This window comes from Pseudophryne corroboree, chromosome 2 (assembly GCF_028390025.1).
Source record: "Pseudophryne corroboree isolate aPseCor3 chromosome 2, aPseCor3.hap2, whole genome shotgun sequence".
NCBI classification, from domain to species: Eukaryota; Metazoa; Chordata; class Amphibia; order Anura; family Myobatrachidae; genus Pseudophryne; species Pseudophryne corroboree.
The window spans coordinates 19873367-19894691 of record NC_086445.1 but is presented as its reverse complement, the minus strand read 5'-3'; the positions used below and the strand labels follow the sequence as shown (position 1 = coordinate 19894691).

General features: G+C 48.9%; 1 protein-coding gene across 1 annotated transcript in view; it reads left to right on the top strand.

Annotated features, from left to right (window-relative positions):
* Positions 1-21325, top strand: part of CLPB (ClpB family mitochondrial disaggregase) — a 148788-nt gene that overhangs the window by 109887 nt on the left and 17576 nt on the right. The window contains exons 8-10 of the mRNA XM_063950902.1: positions 3009-3086; positions 20060-20115; positions 20933-20977. Of these exons, the coding sequence (XP_063806972.1) occupies positions 3009-3086; positions 20060-20115; positions 20933-20977 (179 nt within the window). The remainder of the gene's footprint in view (positions 1-3008; positions 3087-20059; positions 20116-20932; positions 20978-21325) is intronic.

The window sequence follows — 21325 nt, the reverse complement described above, 5'->3', positions numbered from 1 at the left end:
CTTTATGTGTACCGTTCAGCAGAGCCGCAGCCTCTGTACTTGTTGTGTGTCATACACAGCACTGATGTATAGTGCAGCAGTGAATATTACTGGTGTGCATGTCGCCCTAACCAGGGACCAGGCTCTGCCTGCAGGCTGCTGCAGCTAATTGTTGGCCTGTGATGAATGGTCGGTGTCTGCGGCTGTCACAGGTGGTGTCAGCGCACATTACGCCCGCTCGCTTTCTGTGGGCCCTGATTGAATTATGGGGAACGTGCCTTATTTCCCCCCAGCAGCCGCGGGATATCTGCTCTCACAGGGCAGCTCGTCGCTGTCCGTGTACGTTCTGGTGTGGGCTCAGCTAAGTGGAAGGGAAGGATTCTCATTAGCCGGTCGCTGTCATTTCTGTACATGGTATTGGGGGGGGGGGGTTTAACTCTTTACACTGGGTGCATAGGTTGGATTGCAGCACCCTGCAGAATGGACGCCTGCAATGGATCTGCAATCCCCAGCTTCCGTGTCTGCCTACCCCTCTGTGCTATATTCGGGGTACCCTCCAATAACCGGAGTATCCACATAGGGGATAATTAACGTTTGTGCATGTGAGAGGTCATGTGAAGTTTGCGAGTCCACCGCAGCGGCTTAACAAATTTCTCTCACTGATATAGTGTGGTCTGTGCCGAGCAATGCACGGGGAGGGTGGTGACCCACCTTGCTGCGGAGAGAGATCCATTACCAGTCTGATGTTATGTACATAGAGGAGAGACATCTGGCTGTACGCAGTCCATGGTGGGCAGATGGCCCCCGTGATGTCATGAACCTGAACACAACAAGCTCTCCGTCAGATGCCGGAGCCTGGGAGAAATCTCCTCTCTCCGTGTTACATCACTTATTTCCATCACAATCTCAGGGGGGAGACGTTATTGCAAAAAGACAAATCTGGGCCACCGATTTCCGCGACCTGCGTTGTCATGTGATTGATATCCCGTTACATCCCTGCGCCCCCTCTGCTAATCTTTACCTACATAAGGACATCACGCACATGCGGTTATGGTACAGGGCAAAGCCTCTCCCACCCTGAGCCCTGCGCGCGAGATCCGGACCCCCGCACCCACCCCCAAATGAATAGATTTGATAGAACAACATTTATTACATTCACAAATTGGCTGAAACCAATTTCTCTCACTTGAAGCCCAGATAACTGCAGAGGTATTGATTTGTGTAAAACAATACAGAGGATTTATCCGTTCAATAGAGAGCTGTAGGGCCCCGTGCGATCACAATGATACAGATGTATAATATAAAACCAGTCTCCCCCCGGCTGCGGCTCATCCTGAGGGGGGGGGTTTAAGAGATTTGTTCCTTTGTCTTGTAATTTCCTTCCATTGAGCAGAAAACACATCGGAGCCATCTGCGCAGCGACTGCTCTCCTGGCACACCGATGTTGGGGTGTTACGCAGGTGTCGGCCGCCATCGCACAGCGTTTAGCATCTCGTGGCAGCAAATCACCAGTGCGTTCCAGTTGGGATGATTGCACTATATTATATAGGAAATAACCGTAATAGGAGAAACGTATCGGGCTGGGGGAAAACTTTCTCCCGGAATAAAGTAAATATTTAGCGCCGAACGACCCGTTTTCTACAGAAGGACACACGGCTATATATATATATATTGCCGTCATTTACAAAAATGCTAAATGTGTTTTATATAAAACTAATAAGATTACAGTAAATTTGTGATTCGTTTCTCTATTTGGCTAAAGAGGGAACTGCGATCGGAGTTACAAGCGACGGGATTGCAGGGACTGTACACCCCACCCCCTGCGGCAGTCGGTGTTATAGCGCGTAGCGGGCCTGATTCTGCGTTGGGAGTAAAGCAAAAAAAGAGGATATAACTTTGCACTTTGGCACAACCGTGTTGCACTGCAGGTGGGCTACATGCAGAAGCAGCCAGTATTTACTCTGCACAGAAAATAATAATAAATGCACAGTTTTGTGTCTCTTACTTGTGCACAGAAACTGTGCATTACGCGTGTGTGGAAGCCTGCGGTCATCGTCTATATATCTTCTTGTCTGTGGTGGAAAGACATTGACTGTGCAGCTCCCCTAATATTACCGCGCCGGTGTAGCTATCTGTAGGAGAAACCTATCTGGACAGTTAATGTATGTACAGCAGATATGGGAATAGTCTTCAGTAACGATTAGTAACCTAACCTTCCGGAAGAGAAGTATTACAGAGTTCCTGACCACCCGCAGAGGAAGGAACAATGGCTCTCTGTAATAATATAAATAAGAATGACTTGTGATTCTATGTAATGAAACGACGGTTATAGGTATTTGGCCTGTCATCCGCAATGTTAAGTTGTAAACCGTAAAAGGAAATTGTAAAACCCTGTTCATAAATATTTTTAAAAAATACAACGTATCGTTTGTTCCTCCGTTATTCCCATAATATTATGTGGTTATTACGGAGGCACAGCAGTATTGTATACTGAGATGGGTGTACAGTGCTGGCGATACAATACTCTTCCCTGTCCCCCACATTCTCACACCAGCCCCCCCTCTCCCTTCTGCTGACAAGATTTGGATGGTAAGCTCTTTGGGTGAAAGTCACTGTGACCTTCGGGAGGGGAGGGGGGGGGGGGTACCATCCAGATCTCAGAGAGGCAAACAGACCCTTGCTGTAAGTCATTCCTAAGAAGAGGATTCTAACGTGACCCCGCTGCGCTCTCCGCACCCTCTACGCCGCGTCTCCCTGGCAACCCTGAGTGCACATCCAGGAAAAGTTTATCTGAGACGGGCTCTGGGCAGCTTTCCATATCCATACTAACCTGATTAGCCTCCTCCGGGGCACTGCCAGCTAATCAGATTACCGCCTCTAATGGTCCTGAGGACTTCTGAGTGAGAGCAGACCAGTAAAACATTGCGTATACTTAGTGATAATTAGACTTGCTTCTCTGTCATTGATTTATAAGCGTTTTCTCCTTCTCCTCCTTTCTTCTCCCTCCATATTGTCATCCGAATCCTAAGCCATCCGCAGGAAGGAGAACGGCTGGTACGATGAGGAACACCCCCTGGTCTTCTTGTTTTTGGGCTCGTCCGGGATAGGTGAAGATTTTTATTTTTTTTCTTCCTTTTGATTTGTGTTTTTTGTTATTTTTTTGTTATTTATTGCTATATAATATTACCCCAATGCACTGATCTGAAGATGCAAATACATACAGCATCCGTTGCCCGGCAGCAGGGTGCTTTGTAAAAGTTGCATGAGGGCGTGCATGATGTGATAAGGTGTATCTGAAGGAGGAATATCCCCTGCACCCTATACTGAGCCTACACCCCGTGCAGCTAAATGATGTACCTGAAAGAAAGGAGAAGCCCACAGTGTTGGCTTATGTATGTTTTATTTAATGTTACAGAAATATAGCCTCATACATCTAATTGCCTTGTAGGCGACAGATTGGCATCATTCACGTAGGCTGGATTATAAATGAATTAAAAGTAGAGAAAAAAACTGACCATAAGAGACTCTTCCAGCTTAATATGTTCAGTCTACAGCCAGGAATACACTCTGTTGTACAGAAGTGCCATTGTACACCTACAGTAGCCTGTCCATGTACACCTAACCTAGTCTTGCACACCTACCGATGTGTCATCATACATCTTGCCTCAATACGCCACATAGCAGGCAATACTGACGTGAGTGAGCTGACAGGTCCCATACAACTCCATTGGATGGGAGTAATGACCATACTGAGTGTGATGTGAGCGGTGTGACGTCTGGATGAGGGAATGAAGCGGGGAGGATGGGGGTAATGATCATACTGAGTGTAATGTGAGGTGTGACGTCTGGATGAGGGAATGAAGCAGGGAGGATGGGGGTAATGGTCATACTGAGTGTGATGTGAGCAGTGTAACGTCTGGATGAAGGAATGAAGCGGGGAGGATGGGAGTAATGATCATACTGAGTGTGATGTGAGCGGTGTAACGTCTGGATGAAGGAATGAAGCGGGGAGGATGGGAGTAATGACCATACTGAGTGTAATGTGAGCGGTGTGATGTCTGGATGAGGGAATGAAGCGGGGAGGATGGGAGTAATGATCATACTGAGTGTAATGTGAGCGGTGTGACGTCTGGATGAGGGAATTAAGCGGGGAGGATGGGAGTAATGATCATACTGAGTGTGATGTGAGCGGTGTGACGTCTGGATGAGGGAGTGAAGCGGGGAGGATGGGGGTAATGATCATACTGAGTGTAATGTGAGGTGTGACGTCTGGATGAGGTAATGAAGCGGGGAGGATGGGAGTAATGATCATACGGAGTGTAGTGTGAGCGGTGTGCCGTCTGGATGAGGTAATGAAGCGGGGAGGATGGGGGTAATGATCATACGGAGTGTGATGTGAGCGGTGTGACGTCTGGATGAGGGAATGAAGCAGGGAGAATGGGAGTAATGATCATACTGAGTGTGATGTGAGCGGTGTGACGTCTGGATGAGGGAATGAAGCGGGGAGGATGGGAGTAATGATCATACTGAGTGTAGTGTGAGCGGTGTAACGTCTGGATGAGGGAATGAGTCAGGGAGGATGGGAGTAATGATCATACTGAGTGTGATGTGAGCGGTGTGACGTCTGGATGAGGGAATGAAGCAGGGAGGATGGGAGTAATGATCATACTGAGTGTAGTGTGAGCGGTGTGACGTCTGGATGAGGGAATGAAGCGGGGAGGATGGGAGTAATGATCATACTGAGTGTGATGTGAGCGGTGTAACGTCTGGATGAGGGAATGAAGCGGGGAGGATGGGAGTAATGATCATACTGAGTGTGATGTGAGGTGTAACGTCTGGATGAGGGAATGAAGCGGGGAGGATGGGGGTAATGATCATACTTAGTGTGATGTGAGCGGTATGACCTCTGGATAAGGGAATGAAGCGGGGAGGATGGGAGTAATGATCATACTGAGTGTAGTGTGAGCGGTGTAACGTCTGGATGAGGGAATGAAGCGGGGAGGATGGGAGTAATGATCATACTGAGTGTAGTGTGAGCGGTGTAACGTCTGGATGAGGGAATGAAGCGGGGAGGATGGGAGTAATGATCATACTGAGTGTGATGTGAGCGGTGTGACATCTGGATGAGGGAATGAAGCAGGGAGGATGGGAGTAATGATCATACTGAGTGTAGTGTGAGCGGTGTGACATCTGGATGAGGGAGTGAAGCGGGGAGGATGGGAGTAATGATCATACTGAGTGTGATGTGAGCGGTGTGACGTCTGGATGAAGGAATGAAGCAGGGAGGATGGGAGTAATGATCATACTGAGGGGCAGATGTATTAACCTGGAGAAGGCATAAGGAAGTGATAAACCAGTGATATGTGCAAGGTGATAAAGGCACCAGCCAATCAGCTCCAATATGTAAAGTAACAGTTAGGACCTGATTGGTTGGTGCCTTTATCACCTTGCACATATCACTGGTTTATCACTGGTTTATCACTTCCTTATGCCTTCTCCAGGTTAATACATCTGCCCCTGAGTGTAGTGTGAGCGGTGTAACGTCTGGATGAAGGAATGAAGTGAGGAGGATGGAAGTAATGATCATACTGAGTGTAGTGTGAGCGGTGTGACGTCTGGATGAAGGAATGAAGCGGGGAGGATGGGAGTAATGATCCTGAGTGTAGTGTGAGCGGTGTAACGTCTGGATGAATGAATGAAGCGGGGAGGATGGAAGTAATGATCATACTGAGTGTGATGTGAGCGGTGTGACGTCTGGATGAGGGAATGAAGCGGGGAGGATGGAAGTAATGATCATACTGAGTGTAGTGTGAGCGGTGTGACGTCTGGATGAGGGAGTGAAGCAGGGAGGATGGGAGTAATGATCCTGAGTGTGATGTGAGCGGTGTAACGTCTGGATGAAGGAATGAAGCGGGGAGGATGGGAGTAATGATCATACTGAGTGTAATGTGAGCGGTGTGACGTCTGGATGAAGGAATGAAGCGGGGAGAATGGGAGTAATGATCATACTGAGTGTAGTGTGAGCGGTGTGACGTCTGGATAAAGGAATGAAGCGGGGAGGATGGGAGTAATGATCCTGAGTGTGATGTGAGCGGTGTAACGTCTGGATGAAGGAATGAAGCGGGGAGGATGGCATTAATGATCATACTGAGTGTAGTGTGACGTCTAGATGAAGGAATGAAGCGGGGAGGATGGGAGTAATGATCATACTGAGTGTAGTGTGAGCGGTGTGACGTCTGGATGAAGGAATGAAGCGGGGAGGATGGGAGTAATGATCATACTGAGTGTAGTGTGAGCGGTGTGACGTCTGGATGAGGGAGTGAAGCGGGGAGGATGGGAGTAATGATCATACTGAGTGTGATGTGAGCGGTGTAACGTCTGGATGAGGGTATGAAGCGGGGAGGATGGAAGTAATGATCCTGAGTGTGATGTGAGCGGTGTAACGTCTGGATGAGGAATGAAGCGGGGAGGGTGGGAGTAATGATCATACTGAGTGTGATGTGAGCGGTGTGACCTCTGGATGAGGGAATGAAGTGGGGAGGATGTGAGTAATGACCATACTGAGTGTAGTGTGAGCGGTGTAACGTCTGGATGAATGAATGAAGCGGGGAGGATGGAAGTAATGATCATACTGAGTGTGATGTGAGCGGTGTGACCTCTGGATGAGGGAATGAAGTGGGGAGGATGTGAGTAATGACCATACTGAGTGTAGTGTGAGCGGTGTGACGTCTGGATGAGGGAATGAGGCGGGGAGGATGGGAGTAATGATCATACTGAGTGTGATGTGAGCGGTGTAACGTCTGGATGAGGGAATGAAGCAGGGAGGATGGGAGTAATGATCATACTGAGTGTAGTGTGAGCGGTGTGACATTTGGATGAGGGAGTGAAGCGGGGAGGATGGGAGTAATGATCATACTGAGTGTGATGTGAGCGGTGTGACGTCTGGATGAGGGAATGAAGTGGGGAGGATGGGAGTAATGATCATACTGAGTGTAGTGTGAGCGGTGTGACGTCTGGATGAAGGAATGAATCGGGGATGATGGGAGTAATGATCATACTGATTGTAGTGTTAGTGGTGTGACGTCTGGATGAAGGAATGAAGCAGGGAGGATGGGAGTAATGATCATACTAAGTGTAGTGTGAGCGGTGTAACGTCTGGATGAGGGAATGAAGCGTGGAGGATGGGAGTATTGATCATACTGAGTGTAGTGTGAGCGGTGTGACGTCTGGATGAGGGAGTGAAGCGGGGAGGATGGGAGTAATGATCATACTGAGTGTGATGTGAGCGGTGTAACGTCTGGATGAGGGGAGGATGGGAGTAATGATCCTGAGTGTGATGTGAGCGGTGTGACGTCTGGATGAGGGAATGAAGCGGGGAGGATGGGAGTAATGATCATACTGAGTGTAGTGTGAGCGGTGTGACGTCTGGATGAAGGAATGAATCGGGGATGATGGGAGTAATGATCATACTGATTGTAGTGTGAGCGGTGTGACGTCTGGATGAGGGAGTGAAGCGGGGAGGATGGAAATAATGATCATACTGAGTGTGATGTGAGCGGTGTGACGTCTGGATGAGGGAATGAAGCGGGGAGGATGGGAGTAATGATCACACTGAGTGTGATGTGAGCGGTGTGACGTCTGGATGAGGGAAGGAAGCGGGGAGGATGGGAGTAATGATCACACTGAGTGTAGTGTGAGCGGTGTGACGTCTGGATGAGGGAATGAAGCGGGGAGGATGGGAGTAATGATCATACTGAGTGTAGTGTGAGCGGTGTAACGTCTGGATGAGGGAATGAAGCGGGGAGGATGGGAGTAATGATCATACTGAGTGTGATGTGAGCGGTGTGACGTCTGGATGAGGGAAGGAAGCGGGGAGGATGGGAGTAATGATCATACTGAGTGTGATGTGAGGTGTAACGTCTGGATGAGGGAATGAAGCGGGGAGGATGGGGGTAATGATCATACTGAGTGTGATGTGAGCGGTGTGACATCTGAATGAGGGAATGAAGCAGGGAGGATGGGAGTAATGATCATACTGAGTATAGTGTGAGCGGTGTGACGTCTGGATGAGGGAATGAAGCGGGGAGGATGGGGGTAATGATCATACTGAGTGTGATGTGAGCGGTGTGACCTCTGGATGAGGGAATGAAGTGGGGAGGATGTGAGTAATGACCATACTGAGTGTAGTGTGAGCGGTGTGACGTCTGGATGAGGGAATGAGGCGGGGAGGATGGGAGTAATGATCATACTGAGTGTGATGTGAGCGGTGTAACGTCTGGATGAGGGAATGAAGCAGGGAGGATGGGAGTAATGATCATACTGAGTGTAGTGTGAGCGGTGTGACATTTGGATGAGGGAGTGAAGCGGGGAGGATGGGAGTAATGATCATACTGAGTGTGATGTGAGCGGTGTGACGTCTGGATGAAGGAATGAAGCAGGGAGGATGGGAGTAATGATCATACTGAGGGGCAGATGTATTAACCTGGAGAAGGCATAAGGAAGTGATAAACCAGTGATATGTGCAAGGTGATAAAGGCACCAGCCAATCAGCTCCAATATGTAAGGTAACAGTTAGGACCTGATTGGTTGGTGCCTTTATCACCTTGCACATATCACTGGTTTATCACTTCCTTATGCCTTCTCCAGGTTAATACATCTGCCCCTGAGTGTAGTGTGAGCGGTGTAACGTCTGGATGAAGGAATGAAGCGGGGAGGATGGGAGTAATGATCCTGAGTGTAGTGTGAGCGGTGTAACGTCTGGATGAATGAATGAAGCGGGGAGGATGGAAGTAATGATCATACTGAGTGTGATGTGAGCGGTGTGACCTCTGGATGAGGGAATGAAGTGGGGAGGATGTGAGTAATGACCATACTGAGTGTAGTGTGAGCGGTGTGACGTCTGGATGAGGGAATGAGGCGGGGAGGATGGGAGTAATGATCATACTGAGTGTGATGTGAGCGGTGTAACGTCTGGATGAGGGAATGAAGCAGGGAGGATGGGAGTAATGATCATACTGAGTGTAGTGTGAGCGGTGTGACATTTGGATGAGGGAGTGAAGCGGGGAGGATGGGAGTAATGATCATACTGAGTGTGATGTGAGCGGTGTGACGTCTGGATGAAGGAATGAAGCAGGGAGGATGGGAGTAATGATCATACTGAGGGGCAGATGTATTAACCTGGAGAAGGCATAAGGAAGTGATAAACCAGTGATATGTGCAAGGTGATAAAGGCACCAGCCAATCGGCTCCAATATGTAAGGTAACAGTTAGGACCTGATTGGTTGGTGCCTTTATCACCTTGCACATATCACTGGTTTATCACTTCCTTATGCCTTCTCCAGGTTAATACATCTGCCCCTGAGTGTAGTGTGAGCGGTGTAACGTCTGGATGAGGGAGTGAAGCGGGGAGGATGGGAGTAATGATCCTGAGTGTGATGTGAGCGGTGTAACGTCTGGATGAAGGAATGAAGCGGGGAGGATGGAAGTAATGATCATACTGAGTGTGATGTGAGCGGTGTGACGTCTGGATGAGGGAATGAAGCGGGGAGGATGGAAGTAATGATCATACTGAGTGTAGTGTGAGCGGTGTGACGTCTGGATGAGGGAATGAAGCGGGGAGGATGGGAGTAATGATCATACTGAGTGTAATGTGAGCGGTGTGACGTCTGGATGAGGGAATGAAGCGGGGAGGATGGGAGTAATGATCATACTGAGTGTAGTGTGAGCGGTGTGACGTCTGGATGAAGGAATGAAGTGGGGAGGATGGGAGTAATGATCATACTGAGTGTAATGTGAGCGGTGTGACGTCTGGATGAGGGAATGAAGCGGGGAGGATGGGAGTAATGATCATACTGAGTGTAGTGTGAGTGGTGTGATGTCTGGATGAGGGAATGAAGCGGGGAGGATGGGAGTAATGATCATACTGAGTGTAGTGTGAGCGGTGTGACGTCTGGATGAAGGAATGAAGCGGGGAGGATGGGAGTAATGATCATACTGAGTGTAGTGTGAGCGGTGTAACGTCTGGATGAAGGAATGAAGCGGGGAGGATGGGAGTAATGATCATACTGATTGTAGTGTTAGTGGTGTGACGTCTGGATGAAGGAATGAAGCAGGGAGGATGGGATTAATGATCATACTGAGTGTAGTGTGAGCGGTGTGACGTCTGGATGAAGGAATGAATCAGGGATGATGGGAGTAATGATCATACTGATTGTAGTGTTAGTGGTGTGACGTCTGGATGAGGGAAGGAAGCGGGGAGGATGGGAGTAATGATCATACTGAGTGTAGTGTGAGCGGTGTAACGTCTGGATGAGGGAATGAAGCGTGGAGGATGGGAGTAATGATCATACTGAGTGTAGTGTGAGCGGTGTAACGTCTGGATGAGGGTATGAAGCGGGGAGGATGGAAGTAATGATCCTGAGTGTGATGTGAGCGGTGTAACGTCTGGATGAGGAATGAAGCGGGGAGGGTGGGAGTAATGATCATACTGAGTGTGATGTGAGCGGTGTGACGTCTGGATGAGGGAATGAAGCGGGGAGGATGGGAGTAATGATCATACTGAGTGTGATGTGAGCGGTGTGACGTCTGGATGAGGGAATGAAGCGGGGAGGATGGGAGTAATGATCATACTGAGTGTAGTGTGAGCGGTGTGACGTCTGGATGAAGGAATGAATCGGGGATGATGGGAGTAATGATCATACTGATTGTAGTGTTAGTGGTGTGACGTCTGGATGAAGGAATGAAGCTGGGAGGATGGGAGTAATGATCATACTAAGTGTAGTGTGAGCGGTGTGACGTCTGGATGAGGGAGTGAAGCGTGGAGGATGGGAGTAATGATCATACTGAGTGTGATGTGAGCGGTGTAACGTCTGGATGAGGGGAGGATGGGAGTAATGATCCTGAGTGTGATGTGAGCGGTGTAACGTCTGGATGAGGAATGAAGCGGGGAGGATGGGAGTAATGATCATACTGAGTGTAGTGTGAGCGGTGTAACATCTGGATGAGGGAAGGAAGCGGGGAGGATGGGAGTAATGATCATACTAAGTGTAGTGTGAGCGGTGTGACGTCTGGATGAGGGAGTGAAGCGTGGAGGATGGGAGTAATGATCATACTGAGTGTGATGTGAGCGGTGTAACGTCTGGATGAGGGGAGGATGGGAGTAATGATCCTGAGTGTGATGTGAGCGGTGTAACGTCTGGATGAGGAATGAAGCGGGGAGGATGGGAGTAATGATCATACTGAGTGTAGTGTGAGCGGTGTAACATCTGGATGAGGGAAGGAAGCGGGGAGGATGGGAGTAATGATCATACTGAGTGTGATGTGAGCAGTGTGATGTCTGGATGAGGGAATGAAGCAGGGAGGATGGGAGTAATGATCCTGAGTGTGATGTGAGCGGTGTAACGTCTGGATGAGGGAATGAAGCGGGGAGGATGGGAGTAATGATCATACTGAGTAGTGTGAGCGGTGTGACGTCTGGATGAGGGAGTGAAGTGGGGAGGATGGGAGTAATGATCATACTGAGTGTGATGTGAGCGGTGTAACGTCTGGATGAGGAATGAAGCGGGGAGGATGGGAGAAATGATCCTGAGTGTGATGTGAGCAGTGTGACGTCTGGATGAGGGAATGAAGTGGGGAGGATGGGAGTAATGATCATATTGAGTGTAGTATGAGCGGTGTAACGTCTGGATGAGGGAGTGAAGCGGGGAGGATGGGAGTAATGATCATACTGAGTGTAGTGTGAGCGGTGTAACGTCTGGATGAGGGAATGAAGCGGGGAGGATGGGAGTAATGATCATACTGAGTGTAGTGTGAGCGGTGTAACGTCTGGATGAGGGAATGAAGCGGGGAGGATGGGAGTAATGATCATACTGAGTGTAGTGTGAGCGGTGTAACGTCTGGATGAGGGAATGAAGCGGGGAGGATGGGAGTAATGATCATACTGAGTGTGATGTGAGCGGTGTGACATCTGGATGAGGGAATGAAGTGGGGAGGATGGGAGTAATGATCATACTGAGCGTGATGTGAGCGGTGTGACGTCTGGATGAGGGAATGAGTCAGGGAGGATGGGAGTAATGATCATACTGAGTGTAGTGTGAGCGGTGTAACGTCTGGATGAAGGAATGAAGCGGGGAGGATGGGAGTAATGATCATACTGAGTGTGATGTGAGCGGTGTGACGTCTGGATGAGTGAATGAATCAGGGAGGATGGGAGTAATTATCATACTGAGTGTGATGTGAGCGGTGTGACGTCTGGATGAGTGAATGAATCAGGGAGGATGGGAGTAATGATCCTGAGTGTGATGTGAGCGGTGTGACGTCTGGATGAGGGAATGAAGCGGGGAGGATGGGAGTAATGATCATACTGAGTGTAATGTGAGCGGTGTAACGTCTGGATGAGGGAATGAAGTGGGGAGGATGGGAGTAATGATCATACTGAGTGTGGTGTGTGCGGTGTAACGTCTGGATGAGGGAAGGAAGTGGGGAGGATGGAAGTAATGATCATACTGAGTGTGATGTGAGCGGTGTGACGTCTGGATGAGGGAATGAAGCGGGGAGGATGGGAGTAATGATCATACTGAGTGTAGTGTGAGCGGTGTAACGTCTGGATGAGGGAATGAAGTGGGGAGGATGGGAGTAATGATCATACTGAGTGTGGTGTGTGCGGTGTAACGTCTGGATGAGGGAAGGAAGTGGGGAGGATGGAAGTAATGATCATACTGAGTGTGATGTGAGCGGTGTGACGTCTGGATGAGGTAATGAGTCAGGGAGGATGGGAGTAATGACCATATTGAGTGTAGTGTGAGCGGTGTGACGTCTGGATGAGGGAATGAGTCAGGGAGGATGGGAGTAATGACCATATTGAGTGTAGTGTGAGCGGTGTAACGTCTGGATGAGGGAAGGAAGCGGGGAGGATGGGAGTAATGATCATACTGAGTGTAATGTGAGCGGTGTGACGTCTGGATGAGGGAGTGAGTCAGGGAGGATGGGAGTAATGATCATACTGAGCGTGATGTGAGCGGTGTGACGTCTGGATGAGGGAATGAGTCAGGGAGGATGGGAGTAATGATCATACTGAGTGTAGTGTGAGCGGTGTGACGTCTGGATGAGGGAGTGAGTCAGGGAGGATGGGAGTAATGATCCTGAGTGTGATGTGAGCGGTGTAACGTCTGGATGAGGGAGTGAGTCAGGGAGGATGGGAGTAATGATCATACTGAGTGTAGTTTGAGCGGTGTAACGTCTGGATGAGGGAATGAGTCAGGGAGGATGGGAGTAATGATTATACTGAGCGTGATGTGAGCGGTGTGACGTCTGGATGAGGGAATGAGTCAGGGAGGATGGGAGTAATGATCATACTGAGTGTAGTGTGAGCGGTGTAACGTCTGGATGAGGGAGTGAGTCAGGGAGGATGGGAGTAATGATTATACTGAGTGTGATGTGAGCGGTGTGACGTCTGGATGAGGGAATGAGTCAGGGAGGATGGGAGTAATGATTATACGGAGCGTGATGTGAGCGGTGTGACGTCTGGATGAGGGAATGAGTCAGGGAGGATGGGAGTAATGATTATACTGAGCGTGATGTGAGCGGTGTGACGTCTGGATGAGGGAATGAGTCAGGGAGGATGGGAGTAATGATCATACTGAGTGTGATGTGAGCGGTGTGACGTCTGGATGAGGGAATGAAGCACGGAGGATGGGAGTAATGATCATACTGAGTGTAGTTTGAGCGGTGTGACGTCTGGATGAGGGAATGAGTCAGGGAGGATGGGAGTAATGATCATACTGAGTGTGATGTGAGCGGTGTGACGTCTGGATGAGGGAATGAGTCAGGGAGGATGGGAGTAATGATCATACTGAGTGTAGTTTGAGCGGTGTGACGTCTGGATGAGGGAATGAGTCAGGGAGGATGGGAGTAATGATCATACTGAGTGTGATGTGAGCGGTGTGACGTCTAGATGAGGGAATGAGTCAGGGAGGATGGGAGTAATGATTATACTGAGTGTGATGTGAGCGGTGTGACGTCTAGATGAGGGAATGAGTCAGGGAGGATGGGAGTAATGATTATACTGAGCGTGATGTGAGCGGTGTGACGTCTGGATGAGGGAATGAGTCAGGGAGGATGGGAGTAATGATCATACTGAGTGTAGTTTGAGCGGTGTGACGTCTGGATGAGGGAATGAGTCAGGGAGGATGGGAGTAATGATCATACTGAGTGTGATGTGAGCGGTGTGACGTCTGGATGAGGGAATGAGTCAGGGAGGATGGGAGTAATGATCATACTGAGTGTAGTGTGAGCGGTGTAACGTCTGGATGAGGGAATGAGTCAGGGAGGATGGGAGTAATGATCATACTGAGTGTAGTGTGAGCGGTGTAACGTCTGGATGAGGGAATGAGTCAGGGAGGATGGGAGTAATGATCATACTGAGTGTGATGTGAGCGGTGTGACGTCTAGATGAGGGAATGAGTCAGGGAGGATGGGAGTAATGATTATACTGAGCGTGATGTGAGCGGTGTGACGTCTGGATGAGGGAATGAGTCAGGGAGGATGAGAGTAATGATCATACTGAGTGTGATGTTTGGATGGAGCAGCAAGTACGGTGTATGAAGTAATGTTAGGTATAGTTTCCCTGTCACTAATGTGGCCACTATAGTCTAATATTTGGTATTTAGTGGTAAATCTAATATATTTCCCAGCTGTTGTTACCAACACTTTCTCTAGCATCCATAAGGGATATTGGGGTTCATGTAATTCAGTGAGGTATACACGGGGTCCAAAGGAGCCGGTGCACTTTAAATTTCTTCCACTGGGTGTGCTGGCTCCTCCCCTCTATGCCCCTCCCACAGCCAGTTTAGGCAAAAGTGCTATCAGGAGAGGATGCACAGTCTGCAGCTCCAGAGATTTTCTTCAGTTTTGTTTTAAACTTTTATTGTTTTCAGTATGCTGTGTGGGCAGCAGTATACCTGCACCGTGGGAGTTGGGGGGCCTCTGTAAGGCATCCGATCCGCTTCCCCGCTGCAGGACCACCTGGGAGGTTGTTTGTTCTATGGGGCACTGCGCCTTAGCGGTCGCAATCGCAGCACGCCGCACACCCCTAACAGAATCCTAAAGGTGAGAAGAGTGGCGAGTACAAACCGGGGGCCCCACTAGAGGGGTCTCCCTATCCTTGGTGCGGCATAACACAGGGGCGGCATATGGGACCCTCCACGGGGGGACCCACTATAGCCCCCCTGTGTACACTGGCCAGCGGTGGTGTGAATTAGCATTCATGTGACGTTTTACACTGAAAAAGGAGACTTTGCCAGTTTAAATAATACAATAGCTCCGGCGCCATTACAGGAGGCGGAGCTTTCTCAGAGCGGAACCAGCGGCTTTTTGACGCCTTACCCTGCTTAGAGCTGCAGCAGCAAGGTCACACAGCTCCTCCAAGCACTCCGGGATAAGCAGGAAACTGGTACAGGGATGTATAACAGTGGGAGAGCCGCTATTGTACACAAACTAGTGTCCTGAAAAGGACAAATAATTTGGTTTCTACTGTGATAGGCTGGGGTGTGGTGTCCTCCTCTCACTCTAGGTCTCCTTCTCACATACATTAAGGGCAGGCTTGCTGTTGTAATGTGTGTGTGTGTGTGTGTGTGTGTGTGTGTGTGTGTGTGTGTGTGTAAGTGTTACTGAAAACATAGTCAAACACCAAATATGCAAGGTTTGTCACACCAGATTCTCTCCTTCAACAACGGGTTCCCTATCTTGTGAACAATGCAGTCAGTCTTCCCAGGTTAGTGAGGAGACTGTGGGAGAGAATCCGTAGCCATCCTGGCTCGGTGCCATAAAAACTATGATGTCAGACATGTCCTCTCAGCTCACTGCTAATAAACAGACAACACAACAACTGCAACAGGCTGTTGTAGACCTGGCTGCTAAGGCAGATAAAAAACAGCCCCCCCTCCCTAGTTCTGGGCCACTAAAACGTGGGCTGCCTGATTTACTCTCAATCTGATGAGAATATTCAGGAGGAGGGGGAGGAATTAGAACCTAATACAGAGGATTCCACTTCTACACAGGGTATTGAGACACTCATTCTTGCTATCAGGGATGTATTAAAAATCCCTTTGGAAGACTGCTGCTCCTTTTCTCCTAGTCCGTAGAGGATGCTGGGCACCCAACCCAGTGCGTAGTTTACCTGCAGTTATTATTTTGTTGAAAATGTTTTCAGCAAGTTTGATGTAATGTTCATGCTGTTGTATGTGTTTTGTTGAATGCCATGTTGTGCGGCATGGTTGAAGTGTGAGCTGGTGTAAATCTCAACCTTAACTTTAAAGTAAATCCTTTCCTCGAAATGTCCGTCTCCCTGGGCACAGTTCCTATACTGAGGTCTGGAGGAAGGGCATAGAGGGAGGAGCCAGTTCACACTCTAGAAAAGTCTTAAAGTGCCCATGGCTCCTGCGGAACCGTCTATACCCCATGGTACTGAGTGGACCCCAGCATCCTCTATGGACTAGGAGAAAAGGATTTACCGGTAGGTATTAAAATCCTGTTTTTACACACTGTCCCATTTACACCAGAAGGAAGGAAAAATTGGGAAGAACCCCCAGCCATAGGCGTGTCAGTCACCCGCCTATCAAAAAAGGTAGTATTACCTTTTCCTGGCTCCTTTCAGCTAAAGGACTCTGGGGATAGGAAAATTTAAACTACACTAAAGTCTACTTACACAGCGGCTGGCGTATCACAAATACCTATGCTTGCGGGTTGCTGGAGGACTCCCGCCATCCATACCTGGGCAACTCAAATTCAAGAGGGCCTTGCGGGAGATATGCCCCTGGTCACTACGGTGACCCTTATAAGACACATTCAAGACACTGCACGCGTCCTCTGTGATTCACTCAAGGAGATAGGCACTATCAGTGCTAGGATACACGCGTTACGCTGCAACAGGCCATCCTAAAGTTGGCCCAGTCCGAAGTCATTGTTCCAGTGCCACTACAACAACATGGAACGGGTTACTACTCCAACCTGTTTGTGGTACCGAAACCGGACGGTTCGGTAAGGCCCATTCTGTATCTAAAATCCTTGAACCCTTACCTCAAGGTTTTCAAGTTCAAGATGGAATCCTTGCGAGCAGTGATTGAGGGTCTGGAAGAACGGGAGTTCATGGTTTCTCTGGATATAAAGGACGCTTATCTCCATATCCCAGTTTGGCAGCCTCACCAGGCTTACCAGCGGTTTGCCCTGTTGAACGATCACTACCACTTCCAGGCGCTGCCTTTCGGCCTATCCACAGCTCCGAGGGTCTTCACGAAGGTAATGGCGGAGATTATGTTCCAGCTCAGAGTCCAGGGAGTCAATATTGTCCCTTACCTGGACGATCTCTTGATAAAAGCGAGATCCAGGGAGCTTCTACTACTCAATGTAGACCGCACTATTCAGCTGCTGTCACGACATGGGTGGAATCTCAATTTATAGAAGTCCCACCTAGAGCCTACTCAACAGCTCCTGTTCCTGGAAATGTTTCTGGATACTGTGGTTCAGAAAGTGTTCCTCCCGGAGGACAAAGCAAGGACGCTCCAGGAGATGGTCCGACTGGTCCTACGGTCTATTCAGATATCCATCCATCTCTGCATAAAATTGTTGGGAAAGATGGTAGCCTCATAAGAGGCCATCCAATACAGAAGGTTCCATGCCAGAACATTTAAATTGGATCTCCTGAGCAAATTGTCCGGATCACATCTTCAGATGCACCGGATAATACGTCTGCCACCTCAGGCCAGGATCTCCCTCCTGTGGTGGTTACAGTCCTCAAACCTGCTGGAAGGTCGCAGTTTCGGGATTCAGGATTGGATCCTCGAAACGACGGATGAGAGTCTGCGAGGATTGGGAGCTGTCACCCAAGGGGCTTCGTTCCAGGGTAGATGGTCAACCCACGAAGCCCTTCTTCCAATCAACATTCTGGAATTTCGGGCGATCTACAATGCTCAACTTCAGGCTTCTCCTCTGCTCAGGGATCGGGCGATCCAAGTTCAGTCTGATAACGCCACGGCGGTGGCTTACATAAATCGACAAGGAGGGACAAAAAGCAGAGTCTGCTTGCGAGAGGTGGCAAAAATACTCCTCTGGGCAGAAAGAAACGCAAGAGCAATGTCCGCCATCTTCATTCCGGGGGTGGACAACTGGGAAGCGGACTTCCTGAGTCGTCACAATCTACACCCGGGAGAGTGGGGTCTCCACTAACAGGTGTTTCAACAGATCATCGACCTGTGGGGCTGCCCACAGATAGACATGATTGCTTCTTGACTCAACAAGAAGCTTCGCTGGTATTGCTCCAGAACCAGGGACTCTCAGTCGATGCGCTGACATCTCCTTGGCCTTGCAGGCTGGTCTACCTGTTTCCTCCGATTTCCCTTGCTCCCGAGGGTGCTCAAGCGAATCAGGAATCGGGGAGTCCAGGCCTCAGAGGGCGTGGTACGCGGATCTTCTGGACATGTCCGTCGCAGACCCTTGGCCTCTGCCAATGAGAAAAGATCTTCTGCAACAAGGACCGTTCGTCTACCCAGACTTACAACTACTTCGTTTGATGGCTTGGAAGTTGAGCAGGACATCCTAGCTCACTAAGGCCTTTCCAAAAAGGTTATTGCAACCATGATTCAGGCCAGAAAACCTGTAACGTTAAAACACTATCATCATATCTGGAGAAGGTATGTCTCCTAGTGCGAGGAACGCACATATCCACCTGCAGAGTTCCACTTAGGACGTTTCTTTTGTTTCCTGCAGGCTGATGTGGATAAGGGCTTACGTCTGGATTCCATTAAGGTACAGATTTCAGCTCTCTCTCAATTTTCTTCCAGAAGAAGTTGACAGTGTTGCCAGAAGTTCAGACCTTCTTGCAAGGAGTTCTTCACATACAACCTCCATTTGTGCCGCCCACGGCATCTTGGGATTTGAATGTGGTGTTGGAATTTCTACAGTCCTCCTGGTTTGAACCTTTGATGACGGTAGAAGAAAAATGCCTTACGTGGAAGACGGTAATGTTACTGGCCCTGGCTTCGGCTAGGCGCGTCTCCGACTTGGGGGCCTTTATCATGTAAAAGACCCTACTAGGTCTTTTACGAGGACAGAGCGGAGCTCAGAACTAGACAGCAGTTCCTGCCGAAGGTTGTATCTACTTTTCATTTGAATCAACCTGTTGTAATTCCGTCCAGTGTTGGCACGTCTGCTCCTCAAGGCATTGGATGCTGTGCAAGCCTTGGAAGATCTATATCAAGAGGATGGCTCGGGCCAGAAAGACGGATTCCCTGTTTGTGCTTTACGATGCAAAGAAAAAGGTTTGCCCTGCTTCCAAGCAGTCCATTGCTCGTTGGATCAGGCTTACTATCCAACAGGCTTATGTGTCAGCAGCCTCACCTGTTCCGCAGTCTCTGAAGGCCCACTCTACAAGATCGGTGGTTTCTTCCTGGGCGGCTGCCCGTGGAGTCTCGGCCTTGCAACTGTGCTGAGCTGCTACCTGGTCGGGGAAGAACACCTTTGTGAAGTTCTACAAGTTTGATACCCTGGCCAAAGAGGATACCCAGTTTGGGCAGGCGGTGTTGCAGGCGTCTCTGCACATTCCTGCCTGTTCTGGAAGCTTTGGGACGTCCCCATCGTATTAAGTGAACCCCAGTATCCCTTATGGGTGCTAGAGAAAACGGGATATTAATATCTACCGGTAAATCCCTTTCTCCTAGTCCATAAGGGACACTGGGCGGCCGCCTCAGTGCGTTGACTTGTCTGCAGGTCTTCTTTGTTATGGTTTACCTGTACAGCCTTTGCTGTTTTGTTACCAGCCGTTGCTGGTCGTTTTATGTTATGGTGTGCTGGTGTGTGAATCTCACCACTCGCTGTGTTCCTTCTCTCAGTTTTACCTATACTGGCTGTGGGAGGGGGCATAGAGGGGAGGAGCCAGCACGCCCAGTTGAAGAAATTTAAAGTGCACTGGCTCCTTTGGACCCCATCGTATTAAGTGAACTCCAGTATCCCTTATGGACTATGAGAAAGGGATTTACCGGTAGGTATTAAAATACCGTTTACACAGTAACTGGATGCGTTGTTCTCTCAGGTAAAACTGAACTAGCGAAGCAGGCAGCGCGGTACCTACACAAGGACGTCAAGAAGGTAATTTCTGTTGTGTGCAGAGAACATTATTGCGGTGGGGTGGGGGGATTTTGTCTCAGATTAAACATATAAGGTGCAATTGTACCAATAACGTAGTGCATGGACAAATCTCCTGGCGTACCGTGATATGATATCAAACTTGTATAGTATAAATGGATGAAATTTAAATAAAACTTTTAATGCATGCAAGAACATTAGATGAGAGCACAGCACTGCAGACAGATAACACAGAATAAGAGCAGGAGCTTCTGCCGGACAGACCACATTACACTGATTCCCGATGTGAGGCCACAGAGCAGGGATCAGTCAGTGAGCGTTCCGCAATAAAAGAGAAAGTGTTACCTTTGTGTGTATCCGATGCGGCGCCCCCCAGACCGTTATAGGAGCCTGTCAGCGCTAACACAAGCCCCCTAAGCCGTGTACACGCACGTTTCACCAGAGGCATGTATACTTGGGCTGGAGCTGGGGTTATTATACGGCATGGATTACACTAGTAGAAATATAATATGTATTATGCTCTCAGGGTAGTGGAATATAACGAATGGAGATGTTGGCGGTGTATTAAACTGATATTAATTCACTGAATATGAGCAGATGATTATGTAAGGAAAAGCATAGTACAGTATTCAGGTAGCTCCCTTCCTCTCCCATTCCGCCACGCATGGTTTCCCCAGAGAGTAAACCCGTCACATTACACTGTCGCCCTTCTATCCTGTACACTGCCTTTATATAGCTACTGGTATTTCTCCGTGTTACTGTGTCTGTTACATCTTCCTATAGTGTAACTTGTCCGTAACCTGGTCTTCCATCTGTACAGGGCTTCATCAGATTGGACATGTCAGAATTCCAAGAGAGGCACGAGGTATGCGCAGCAGTGTACGGCACCAGTAGACCATATGTACATTATAAGATGCATAGTCCAGTGTACGGCGCCAGTAGACCATATGTACATTATAAGATGCATAGTCCAGTGTACGGCGCCAGTAGACCATATGTACATTATAAGATGCATAGTCCAGTGTACGGCACCAGTAGACCATATGTACATTATAAGATGCATAGTCCAGTGTACGGCACCAGTAGACCATATGTACATTATAAGATGCATAGTCCAGTGTACGGCACCAGTAGACCATATGTACATTATAAGATGCATAGTCCAGTGTACGGCACCAGTAGACCTTATGTACATTATAAGATGCATAGTCCA